At 43.3% G+C, this 13,890-nt stretch overlaps 1 protein-coding gene across 3 annotated transcripts in view; it reads right to left on the reverse strand.

Moving 5' to 3' along the window:
• Positions 1 to 13,890, reverse strand: part of PIR (pirin) — a 97,731-nt gene that overhangs the window by 59,372 nt on the left and 24,469 nt on the right. For 2 of the 3 annotated variants that reach the window (XM_065915456.1, XM_065915455.1), the window contains exons 4-5: positions 2,892 to 2,975; positions 208 to 414 (exon numbers count right to left, since the gene is read on the reverse strand). In XM_065915456.1, the coding sequence (XP_065771528.1) occupies positions 208 to 414; positions 2,892 to 2,975 (291 nt within the window). The remainder of the gene's footprint in view (positions 1 to 207; positions 415 to 2,891; positions 2,976 to 13,890) is intronic. The other variant, XM_065915457.1, reaches the window with a different exon arrangement.

Below are 13,890 nucleotides of genomic sequence, written 5' to 3' on the forward strand. Positions count from 1 at the left end.
TCCTATAATTTTCCTAACTCTAAGGGTTAGCACATGGTGAGAAACTTCCAGGTTCCCTTAGAATGCACTTATTCTGACACCTCTGAAGCAAGTCCATCCCATGAGACGGGAACTGTGAAAAACTCTGTGAGAGTTGCAGACACAGAGTGTCCAGTCTCGTGTCACCGTGCACCTCAGCTTTCACAAACACACCATGGCATGGCTTACCTTGATTCCCAGGGCTTCTCCAGAAATAACAGCAACGGTCACGCCATCTTGACTGGGTTTAGGGATTTCGTCACTTTTCAGTTCCTGGTACCGAGGCTTCACCATCTTCTGTGAGCTCCTCAAATTGACCCACAGTTGTAGGCCATGGACTGGCTCCTCTGAGCAAGGCATCTCAGCGTGCACGATGCCCTGGCCCGCGGTCATCCACTGCAAATACCAGAGCGACAAGAAGGAAGTGTGACCTGGCCTGTAACGAGCTGGCAGGTGGGACGATTACACCGCAGTAACTAAGCCAGGCACCTTACAAGTGCTGCTTTCCAAGTCCCCAGGCACCATGAGGAATAACAAAATGCCAGTGACAACTGCTGGGGCCCTTTCTGGTTTTGCAAACATGTCCCAGGCCTCCAAGTGTGAAATCAAAGCATCAGCTCGGGCATTCACAGAAGTGGAAGAACCCCCTCTTTAGCATCTCTGAGTCTCAGGTTGCCCTCTGAGATGGGAAGTTGCATGCAGAGGGTAAACTGGGGAGGGCTCTCAGGAGATGCGTCTTAATCAGTGAGAAAAGCAGGAAGGGGCATGAAGAGAAGCCAATCACCAATGCGGCTATAGTGGAGGCTTCAGCTGATTCAGCAGGGAGCTCTGGAATTGGATGAAACTTTAGAATTGTCCCAGATGGAGGCTCTTCTATCTTCACATCAACAAACCCTCAACTGTGGGCCACGCTGCAGGAGGGAGCACCACCTTGGCAGAGGCCCTTCCCTGGGCAGAGGGCCGTGCCCAGGGCAGGATGGAGGATGGGCGCATGGTACATGTGGAGGCCCACAGACTCCACCACACCCCAGACAGCTGACTTGAGTCAGTGGGCTCGACCCTGTTAACAGAGTCCTCACTACCTGGAGAAAGTTACTGCCTCCACTGCTGTGCAGATTTTGCACGCATTCATTTCCTTCTTAGTTAGTAGGAGCATGTGAGGGGCCAGCCCCAGGTGCCAAGCTTAGGATCTGGGGATGAAGAGCTAGAAAACAACAGGTAGGTCTCCTGTCTGTCTCAGCTTGGCTTCTCCCACAGACGATCCTGAGACAGGTCTCCAGTGCAGGGAGTTCATCTGGAAAGTGTTGCAGAAAGAAAGGAAGAGCAAGCCAGACAAGGGAGAAAGTCAAAAAGGGAGTTAATGAGTAGGTTGCAGCTGTGGGCACCTGAGGCTCAATCCTGCTGGGAGCCATGCCAAGGCACTTTAGAACTCCTGCATGGAGGGTGGAAGAACCCACTTGGGGTCACAACCAGTCAGAGCCACACTTTACTTTCTGCTCTGGTGAGACGTTACTGTTGACTTTGGGCCATGACCCTTAGCCCTTTTGCTTTTCTGCCTTTCAATCTCAGTTCAATTCAGTACAGTCACTCAGTCGTGTCCGACTCTTTGTGACCCCATGGACTGCAGCATGCCAGGCTTCCCTGTCCATCACCAACTCCTGGAGCCTACTCAAACTCATGTCCATTGCATCAGTGAAGCCATCCAACCACCTCATCCTCTGTCATCCCCTTCTCCTCCTGCCTTCAATCTTTCCCAGCATCAGGGTCTTTTCCAATGAGTCAGTTCTTCCCATCAGGTGGCCGAAGTATTGGAGTTTCAGCTTTAGCATCAGTCCTTCCAATGAATATTCAGGACTGATCTCCTTTAGGATGGACTGGTTTGATCTCCTTGGAGTTCAAGGGACTGTCAAGAGTCTTCTCCAACACCACAGTTCAAAAGCCTCAATTCTTTGGTACTCAGCTTTCTTTATAGTCCAACTCTCACATCTAATTCCCTGATAGCTCAGTTGGTAAAGAATCCTCCTGCAATGCAGGAGACCCCGGTTCAATTCCTGGGTAGGGAAGATCCGCTGGAGAAGAGAAAAAGCTATCTACTCCAGTATTCTGGCCCGGAGAAGTCCATGGACTGTATAGTCAATGGGGTCACAAACAGTCGGACAGGACTGAATGACTTTCACTTTCAATCTCATGTTCACTGAAATGCCACAATTCAAATATTTGCAGCTGTCATCCCAAAAAATATGTAAATAATCCCAGAAGTACCTGATATAGAGTCCAGGCTTATAAAAACTGGCAAAAATGACCCAAGCACTCCCTGGGAATTTTAACTGTAACATGTGTTTGACAGGACTAGGACAGTGGCAGGGTTTGGGTCATATTCTTAAGTGACAATAATACCTACCCTGCAAATGAACTGGATGATAGAAAACTGTCTCAAAGACAGCAGAAAGATCTGGAAAGATGAGGACAGAAACTGGAGCAGTAAATGTGGCAACTGGGAATCTCTGAGTGATCGAGACCTGAACAGCTTCAGGAAACGTTTGGGGGCAGTGCTGAGAGGCCAACCCTGACTTCAATGAGTGGAGGATAGGGTGGAAGAGAAGGAAGCTGAGACAGTAACTTGTGATTACTCTTTTGAGAAACATAAGAAAAAGACTTAGGTGAGAGCTAAAAAATGACTGGGGGGGGGGTGGTTTAGGGAAGAATAAAAGAACACAAGAGCCCTGCACAAGTTTCCAGGTGGAGGGCAAGAAGCCACAGGAAGGGAGAAGTCCAGGATGTAACAGAGGACGCGAGAAGGTACCAGACGTGGGTGGGGTCATCAGCAACAGCCAAAGACTGGAACCATCGGCCATTCCTCATCTTGGTCATACCTGCAGGTCTCCTGGGTTCAACTGACCAGCATGTCCGCAGAAGTCTTCGTGGGCCATGCTGCCCCCTTCCAGGAGGTAAGATACCTTTGGGCGGGGGGGGGGGGGGGGGGGGCAGAAAAAAAATAGGTGTTGGAGAGCTGTGAAGAGTTGTTCACTTTTTCCATTAAAAATGTGTTTAGGAAAACTTGCCAGATGAGCTGAGGGGATGAACCTCAGTTGACAGGGCCCTGCTAGGTCAGACAAAACCTTTGAGAGAATTTCATTTGGGAGCCCCTTCCTCCAGGCAGAAGCAGCCCTGAGCAAGCAGAGCCCCTGGCTGGGTGAGAGGGGCTCCAGAGCTCAGGGTGAAGAGAAGAAGCTCCTGTTGAGACAGCAGGAACCCTGTTACCGAGACCACGCTGACAGAGGTATGTGGGAGGAAAGATATCAGACCTCCACACTTTCCTCTACAAGCTGACTGGAGAAATCCAGAGGACCAGACATGCATACCCACAAAATTGTTCAATAAATGCTGGCAAGATATGTCAAATGATTTCACAGAAATTCAAATTGACTTTTCCGGAGGCATGTCCGTATTAAATCTAAAAGTGCTGTCCGTGCTGAAATTCTGAATTGTCTATCAGGGGAGTCACTAGCCACAAGTGGTTAAGTTTAAAGTAATTAAAATTAAACAAAATGTAAGATTCAAGTCCTCAACTGTGCTAGTCACAATTCGGGTTGTACAACAACCCTACTAGTGGCCACCATAGTAGGACAGTGCAGATGATAAGGCATTTCCATCTTTATAGAAAGTTTCACTTGATAACACTGATCTTGATAAATAAATCTAGACATCGGCAGCCATCTATGGTAGACATTTTGTGTGGATTCTGGGAGCCTCTGCAATCATGGTATCTCTGGGCAAAATGAGGTGGCACCAATTTTAAACTGCACAAGAAAATCAAGCCCTTCTTAGTTCATGATTTCACTAAAAGGAAAAAATCAAGCATCTCTAAAATTCTTATTTAAAAAACTACTGTGATTATCCTAACAAAGATGAAAAAGACACCAACTACTTAGAAAGAATTTTAAACCACTCCAAGGACATGGTAACATTTGAAATATAAGATTTAATATTAAAAGCTTGATAACCCTATATGCAAAAAAGAAAAAGAGACACAGAAGTACAGAACAGACTTTTGAACTCTGTGGGAGAAGGTGAGGGTGGGATGTTTTGAAAGAACAGCATGTATATTATCTATGGTGAAACAGACCACCAGCCCAGGTGGGATGCATGAGACAAGTGCTCGGGCCTGGTGGGCTGGGAAGACCCAGAGGAGTCGGGTGGAGAGGGAGGTGGGAGGGGGGATCGGGATGGGGAATACGTGTAACTCTATGACTGATTCATGTCAATGTATGACAAAACCCACTGAAATGTTGTGAAGTGATTAGCCTCCAACTAATAAAAAAAATTAAAAAAAAAAAAAAAAAACCAAAGAAAGTTTGGAGAGTTTCCAAGGTTGGGGAACCAGAACGCCTCCACATGCCACTGTTCCAGCCCCAAGCTCCAGGAGACAGAAGCCCCTTTGTTTGGAAACTTGCACTATGTATCTCTTCATCTGGTTGTTGGTTTGTGTCTTTTAATATTCTTTGTAATAAAATGGTAATCTAGCAAGTAAAAAAAAATATTAAAAACTTAAAACGCCATGTGAATGTTGAGGTTGGGGCCCTCTCTGTACAACTCTATTTAGATTCAACTTTACATTTTGCTTACTTTGTACACACTTATGAAATTCACCTGTAATGCCAACAAGAAATACCAGTGAGCCTCAACAGTTCTGAAAAGTATCCGCCAAACCATGTTTATCTGCAAACCACGTGTGGCTCCCTGCTTCTGGCTTATGATGACAACGCTGATCATTTGCATTACTGGACAAAGGTTTCATATTACAGCTATGCCAATGCTTCTTTTAAAGTTTAATGTGTTTATTCTTTTAATCTTGGAAATTTTATTTCAAAATTCTCTTTAACCATTATTTAAACAAACAAAACTGAAAATGTAGTCTGCAATTAAAATCCCAACATCTCTTGTAATTATGTAAGCCAGATCTAATTTTTGCTCAAAGACCCAGTCCACAAAATAAAAAAATTCGAACCAGTACTTAAAAACAGATAATATTTTTTACCAACAAATCACAACTCTCTAAAACTACAAGAAGAAACAGAGTAGAAATACTACATTTTAAGAAGAAAAACAAAAAACACACCAAAGAGGTAAGAGAAGAAAAATATTTATAAAGGTCTCAGCATATACATCAGACACCACTATTTTACACAAAAATTATTTCCTCCTCCATACAAGAACCCATTATACATATCTAGGCCAGGTTTTTTTTTTTTTTGTAGTGTATGTTTTTGCTTTATCCTAAGGCATAAAAAGTAGACCTAATCTTCAACAGTACATAAACCAAGAACTTCCAGATGTTCAAGCTGGATTTAGAAAAGGCAGAGGAATCAAGAGATCAAATTGCCAACATCTGTTGGATAATTAAAAAAGCAAGAGAATTCTTTTTGCTTCTGCTTCATTGATTATGCTAAAACCTTTGACTGTGTGGATCACAACAAACTGTGGAAAATTCTTCAAGAGATAGGAATACCAGACCACCTGACCTGCCTCCTGAGAAATCTGTATGCAGGTCAAGAAGCAACAGTCAGAACCAGACATGGAACAACGGACTGGTTTCAAATTGGGAAAGGAGTATTGTCACCTTGCTTATTTAACTTATACACAGAGTACATCATGTGAAATGTCGGGCTAGATGAAGCACAAGCTGGAACCAAGGTTGCCGGGAGAAATATCAATAACCTCAGATATGCAGATGACACCACCCTTATGGAAGAAAGCAAAGAGGAACTAAAGAGCCTCATAATGAAAGTAAAAGAGGAGTGGAAAAGTTGGCTTAAAACTCAACATTCAAAAAATGAAGACCATGGCATCTGGTCCCATCACTTTATGGCAAATAGACGGGGAAACAATGGAAACAGTGACAGACTATTTTCTTGGGCTCCAAAATTACTGTAGATGGTCACTTGCAGCCATGAAATTAAAAGACACTTGCTCCTTGGAAGAAAAGCTATGACAAACTTAGATGGCATATTAAAAAGCAGAGATATCACTTTACCAACAAAGGTCCGTCTAGTCAAAGCTATGGTTTTTCTGGTAGTCATGTATGGATGTGAGAGTTGGGCCATAAAGAAGGCTGAGTGCCAAAGAATTGATGCTTTTGAACTGTGGTGTTGGAGACTCTTGACAGTCCCTTGGACTGCAAGGAGATCAAACCAGTCAATCCTAAAGGAAATCAGTCCTGAATATTCATTAGAAGGATTTACTGTGAGGAGCACAGGAAGGATTTAGCTCACACTTGGGTGCCAGATAAAGCTTCTCAGAGGAAGTGAAGCCTAAGGAGGGATGGGAGCAAGCCAGACAAAAAAAGATGACAGTGAAGGCGGGCCAGGAGTGTGTTCCAGGCATACGTGAAGATCAAGAAGTAAGGGAGATCATCTCTCGTTCAAGGAACAGGAATGGCAAGAGATAAGCCTAAAGAGAAAAGAAGGGGCCACAGAATAAAACCAAGTACAGCACTTAACGCATGTTTAGTTCAGCCATGATCTTGGCCTCCTTTATCACGCAATCCCTGCTCCATCAGCAGGGCAAGACCTTCCACAAAGTGTTAGGGAAAAGCTCAACTGCCCTTTGTGATGTATCTCCCTCCCCACGGAGGGCACTCCATTAATATTCAATTCAGTTCAGTCACTCAGTCGCTCAGTGGTGTCCGACTCTTTGCGACCCCATGGACTTAACACTCCTCAATTCTTGCTGCAGCTCGCCCACCCCTCCATGGTTGGAAGGGAACAACTTGATCTGATTGGTCGACTTACAAGAAACTGTTCTCCTATACTGAACCCGGCCTTTTCCCTTCCTCTTTGGGAATCAGCCTGCCCACAGAAGGCCAGGGTCCTCTCTCGCTCTTTGCCTCTATGAGAAGGGCCAGCTCCAGCACATCCAGTGAGATGGGAACAGAGTTTGCCTCAGTTTCAGGTGTGGTATTCGGAAGCCCAGCTGCCTGCAGGCATAAGCCTCACTTGACAGGATCATCTTTATTGGAAATAAAGGTCTGTTTTTGTCTGCTTTCTTACTCTTTCATCTGAAATGGTTCAGAATCCAGGGTGGGAAAACAGGCCATTATTTATTTTGTCTCTTCATACCCCCAATTAAGAGCAATTTAAGACCTGCTACTGTCATGCTGTTGAAATCTTACACTGCAGAGCCTTATAATACCCCAGCTCTTCTGGAGTAAATTTTATTGAGTGCTGGATCTTGAAAACAAGTATTTGTAGAGCACTTACTACAGTGGAAATCAAGCTGGGTGACATGAGGACTCTTCATGTGCCATCCTGCAGAACAATGTCATTGGGGTATATACTGTGCACAGGACTGCCTTGGCAGTCACCTTTATCTCAGCAGGTGACAAGCAGATGGTTACAGAAACTAGAGGATCTAGACTGTGGTGGTGAATTTTATGTTGTCAACTTGACTGGGCTAAGGGATGCTCAGATAGTAGGTAAAACATTATGTCTGGGAGTGTCTGTGAATGTGCTTCTGGATGAGATTAGCCTTTGACGCAGCCGACTGATGATACATGATCCACCATCACCAGTGTGGGTGAGTACATCCAATGCTTTGAGGGCTCAAACAGAACAAAAAGGTGGAGGGAGGGTGAATTCATGCTCTCTCTTATTCAGCTGAGACGCCTATCTTCTCCGGCCCTCAGACATCAAAACTCCAGGTTCTCAGTCTTTGAATTCTGGGACTTATATCAGCAGTCAGTTCCTTGGACCAGGGCAAGCTTATAGATGGCAGACTGTGAGATTTGCCCACCTTCCTTAATCATGTAAGCCAATTCCTATAATAAATCTCCTCTTACATGATCTCTGTGTATCCAATTGGTTCTATTTCTCTGGAGAACTCTGATTAGATTTTAAGTCTAAAACCCCTGCTTGGGAACTTGTGATCATAATGGCAACAATGCAACACTGACCCAGGAATAAAAGGAGACTCATCTGTAGGAGAAATTAGCATATAATCACAGCAATTTCAAATCAGGGGCCCAAGGGATGCATTTTCCAATAAATCGTATTGTTGGAACAAGAGACTGACTATATGAAATATCAACTAAAAAAATATTCACAAGCTAAAAGTTGAGAGTTATGTTTTATTTGGCAGACATTTTTAGGACTTCCAGCCTGGGAAGCAGCATCTCAAGGAACCCTGAGAGAACTGCTCTGAGGCAGCAAAGGGGGAGCTAGTTACAGGAGCTATGCAACAAAGGGCAGGTAGTAGAAACAAAAGATAACCATTATTCAAAGAAAAGTAGATATCTCAAGTTAAGGAATTTAGTGCTTTTCTGTGTATGGGAAGATGCAAGAGTCTAAGTTCACTGAAATCATTCCTTCGATATGCACCTCAGCTATTTGGGGCCAGTGTCCTATGTTTTCATATCCTGAGTTTCCTCAGGGTTCACCATAGGGAGGGGCTGCAGTCTGATGACTGCTGGTGGTGGTAGTGGTTTAGTCACTAAGTTGTGTATTCTTGCGATCGCATGGACTGTAGCCCATCAGACTCCTCTGTCCATGGGATTTCCCAAGCAATAATACTGGAGTGGGTTGTCATTTCCTTCTCCAGGTGATCTTCCCAATCCAGGTATCCAACATGCATGTCCTGCATTGGCAGGTGGGTTCTTTACCACTGAGCCACCTGGGAAGCCCCCTGATGGCTGCTAGATGGCATATATTCTTTACTTCTTGAGTTTCCTCAGGGTTCACCAGCTCACCAGCAGAGATAGCCACAATTCTGATGACTGTGACATCCTCTGTTTACAGATATAGCAGGCAGTATTTTATTTCTCAGCAAAAAGAGAGTAAGCCCCCACTATATACAGAAAGGGATTCCCTGATAGCTCAGTTGGTAAAGAATCCATCTGCAATGCAGGAGACCCTGGTTCAATTCCTGGGTTGGGAAGATCTGCTGGAGAAGGGATAGGCTACCCACTCCAGTATTCTTGGGCTTCCCTTGAGGCTCAGCTGGTAAAGAATCCACCTGCAATGCGGGAGACCTGGGTTTGATTCCTGGGTTGGGAAGATCCCTTGGAATGGCTACCCACTCCAGTACAGAAATGTGTTCCAAATGGATTAAAAATTTAAAAACTGTACTTCAAAGATTTTAATCTAAGGAGACAACAAGAATACAAAATGTCTGCACACATCTATCTTGCAATGTTTATTATGGTAGCAAAAAACCAGCAACAATCTGGATGATGGGTTAACAGTGTTCTTGTCGCTAAGTCACGTCTGACTCTTTGCCACCCCATAAGCTGCAGCATGCCTGGCTTCCCTGTCTTTCACCATCTCCCAGAGTTTGCTCAAACTCATGTCCAATTGAGTAGATGATGCCATACTATCGTCTCATCTTCTGTCACCCCCTTCTCCTCCTGCCTTCAATCTTTCCCAGCACCAGGGTGTTTTCCAATGAGTTGACTCTCAGGAGGCCAAAGCACTGAAACTTCAGCTTCAGCATCAGTCCTTCCAATGAATATTCAGGGTTGGTTTCCTTTAGGATTGACTGGTTTGATCTCTCTGTTGTCCAAGGGACTCTCAAGAGTCTTCTCCAGCACCACAACTTGAAAGCATCAATTCTTTGGTGCTCAGCCTTCTTTATGGGCAACTCTCACATACATACATGACTACTGGAAAAACCACAGCTTTGACTATATGAACCTTTGTCAGCAAAGTAATGTCTCTGCTTTTTAATATGCTGTCTAGGTTTGTCAGTTTTTCTTTCAAGAAGCAAGTGTCTTTTAATTTCATGGCAGCAGTCACTGTCAGCCGTGATTTTGGAGCCCAAGAAAAGAAAATCTGTCACTGTTTGCACTTTTTCCCCATCTATTTGCCATGAAGTGATAGAACTGGATGCCATAATCTTAGTTTTTTGAATGTTGAGTTTTAAGCCAGCCTTTTCACTCTCCTCTTTCACTCTCATCAAGAGGCTCTTTAGTTCCTCTTCACTTTCTGTCATTAGAGTGGTATCATCAGCATATCTGAAGTGGTTGATATTCCTCTCGGATAAATGATGGTACAGCCATACAAGAGAATACTATTATGCAACTGTTAAAAAGTAATACAGATCTTTATTCACCATTACAGACAAATGAAATATTATTTAATCAGAAAATCGGGCTATAGAACAGCAATTATAGTTAAACAGATCAAATGAAAAGATGCACTGAAATGGGTTTATTTAAGTAAAACTATACCCAGTCATGGGCTTCCCTGGTGGCTCAGAGGTTAAAGTGTCTGCCTGCAATGCGGGAGACCCGGGTTCGATCCCTGGGTTGGGAAGATCTCCTGGAGAAGGAAATGACAACCCACTCCAGTATTCTTGCCTGGAGAATCCCATGGACAGAAGAGCCTGGTAGGCTATAGTCCATGGGGTCGCAAAGAGTTGGACACGACTGAGCGACTTCACTCATACCCAGTCATGCTGTGTACGCCTGTAAGTGTCCAGATGTACATGCGCCAAAATGTGATTAAAGGTCATCTCCAAAGAGTGGAATTGCGGGTATATTTTATTATCTGCTTTCTTTTCTGATAGTCTGAGTTTTCTGCAATGAGTACTTTTTTACAGTGGAAACTATTTTCATTTGGAGGAAATAAAAAGGTGCTGCCACTAATCAGTGAAAGTAATGATATGCTTTATTCTACAAAGCTGCTGTTGAATACTGGTTCCCTGTGTAGGCGACCTGGGGCTGGACAGGAAGGCAGTGAGACACAAAGCAAGACACTAAGAATCAGAAGAATAACTCCCTACTAGCTGTGAGGACAACACACGTAGCTCTGACTTTAATATGCTACTAGGTGGAAAAGATATGGAATTATTACAGAGGGTACTCATATCAAAGTAAGAATTAGACACTTAGGACTCCACACAAGCTTTAAAATTTCAGAGGACAAATAAAAAGCTTCCAAATTTCAAACAACCAGCCCAACTACATGGTGTGGTGTCTAGAATTGCTTTCCTTTTCCTGTTATGCATGCATTTTTAATTAAAATAACTGCATAATAAAGGCAATTTTCATTCTGCTTGCACTGAAGCTCCTCTTTGGGTTCTCAAAGGAGTCTCAAATCATGTTCTTTCCGTCCTGCAAAATTTTTTAATTATCCAAATCTAGGGGCTTTGAAGTTGTTAAGCATCTAAAAATATGTCAGGCAACTTTCAAAAGTAAACTGTGGGAAGCATGACTCATTTAAAGATGAAAATTTACATGGATATCTAAAGAGTTTTTTTCTTTGTTTTCCAAATTTTATTTTAGAGAGCAATCCAACACTGTTGCTAAAAGAATGAAAAGACCGTTATCTCCCCATTTTCTTTACTTTTGTGATGTGAGTGTGAAAGTCGCTCAGTCATGTCCAACTCTTTGTGACCCCATGAGCTGTATATAGTCCATGGAGTTCTCCATGTCAAAATACTGGAGTGGGTAGCCTTTCCCTTCTCTAGGGGATCTTTCCAACCCAGGGATCAAACCAAGGTTTCCCGCATTGCAGGCGGATTCTTTACCAGCTGAGCTACTAGGGAAGCGTGTCCTCTTTTCTCTGGTAATACCAAAGTAAACAGCATTTCACCTATCCTAAATACTGTAAAATCAGAGAAGTCTAGCCATTGACACTTTACTGAGTCCATAATGCCTACCTTTTACTACTTAAAGCAAAAAACACACTTTTAGCCTTTGGGGAAAGAAAAATCAGAAACTGAGGAAACTTTATTTACTATCTCTTATTTATTTACTTTTGCTAAGTGGTGTAATTGCTACACTAGATGATAAAGTAATGTCTGTGGAGGATTTAAAAAAAAAAAGCTCAGGCAGTACTTTGAGAATTGACACAATCCAGACGATTTTTTAGGATATTACATAATCGTGAACACCTGGAGAATTGCCGTGGGTGGTTGACGGAATTGGGAGTGTTATGTTTAAACTCAAGAATTGTGCATGTCTAATTAAGAAAGAAATCTGTAATTTGAAACAGGTGTTTTCTTAAAGGACTTGCGGTGCATCCTGGTCCTGCTGCGTCCTTTCCTCCTTCTGATCCTAAACTTTCTATGGGTCTTTACTAAATATTTATGCTTCCTTGTCAGTTCTTGTTTGTTTGTGTATTTGTATTTGCAAAGGGAAAGACAAAAAACCCACAACGTAATGAAAGAAAAGTGTCACCTGCAATATGAAGCTTAGAGAAGGTGTACCTCAAGGAGTTATAAATTAATTCTGAAGAGTTACAGCACCAAATGTTTGCTGTTTCTTTCTGGCTGGTATTTAGGAAGGAGAGTATCATGACTTCATTCACTGCTACAGATGCAAAATGTATTCTTTAAAAGGAAAAGTTTATATTCTAGATTAAACTCTGTTTTAATTTCCATTTGCCCTAAAATGGTGCTTTTATATTCCCTACTGGTAGCTGAGTAGGAAAAAGAAAAACAAACAAAAACATGGGTTAAGGTCATGGCTGATGAGAGAGGCCAGCAAGGAACATCTTGCGTAACTGAGGCGGCTAACTGATTTTCAAGGACAGAAACAGAATGTTTGAATCCATACAATTCAGGACCTGAGTTATTTTACAAAAATGTTTTAATTTCTGGAGCAATCACTGAGAAACCTGGAAATCACACGCCACCCCCTAGTTGGCTCCTCCAGTCCCAACCTCACAAAAACGCCTTCACAAGTGCCAAAAGGTCGTTGCACAAAAGAGGAAAAGATGAGCGACATTGTTTAGGTATTCAGCCAAGGGGCAAACCCAAACCTTTAAAAGCTCCGCTGGGTCCTGCCTTGAAATTTCCTGCTACAACCCCGGAGGCACCAGTGCTTCTGGGATCCCGCCAACACTGTCCCCTGCTGGCACAACCCTGCTTCAAGAACCGCTCAGGTACTGAGACCCTGGGTGGAATCTGGGCTTTGTTAGTTATTCACTAGGTGTGAGATGTGGGGCGAAATCCTAAACTTCTCCGAGGCTAAGTTTGTTTGTTCACAACAGAGACCTAGGCCGTGAGCTCAGCAAGTGTGGTGGGGGCTAACCAGGTGATGTGTGCAGAGTACACAAGTGTTCAGTAAGTTCTAGAATCCACACGTTTGCCACAGTTCCTCAAGCCAAGATCCTGTTCACTGAGTCCTCTCTCAACCTCCCAGGAATGTATTTCCCTCAATATTCTTTTTTTTCCCCTCAATATTCTTATGGTTTGCGTCCTCACTTCGTTCAGGCCTCCATTTAAATGTCACTCCCTAAGAGAGGCCACCCCCCAACCAGCCAAACTAACTGGTCAATCCAGTCTCAACCCTTCTATTCGGATCATTTCCTAGCTTTTCCATGAAGGGCACTATATAATTAACATAATTATATATTATATAACCATTTGGTTATTCATTCATTGCCTGTCTGCCCTAAGAAAATACCACCTCCTGACGGTTAGAACATATAGCTGACACTGAAGATTTGTGGAGGGAAGGAGGGGCAGCATCTTGTATTTGTATTTTGGCATTCACAAAGCATATGATCCTGCGAATATATTACCTACATGTTATTGATGAAAACACTGTGGCTTAGTGTGATTAAGGTTACACGATTAATAGTAGCAGAGCAAAGATTTAACATTTTCTGTCTTTGAGAATAAAACCATTTCACTCTCCCACGGTGTCCCACAAATGCTGGCGTCATCTCGGCATTAACGAAGGTGTTGAAAGCATCGAGTCTGCCTTGGAGGAGAGCTGACGGGAGCTGCCAGAGTAGCCAGTGCTGCCACAACTGACTTGAGAGCAATTTTCCTTTTCTATTTTTCTGTTGCTCCCATTTGTAAGTCTCCCAAATCCACTAATTTTCCTGTCACTCTGAATAAAATTTCAGACATGCATGTCAAGGTTCT

This window comes from Muntiacus reevesi, chromosome X, assembly GCF_963930625.1.
Source record: "Muntiacus reevesi chromosome X, mMunRee1.1, whole genome shotgun sequence".
Taxonomy (NCBI): domain Eukaryota; kingdom Metazoa; phylum Chordata; class Mammalia; order Artiodactyla; family Cervidae; genus Muntiacus; species Muntiacus reevesi.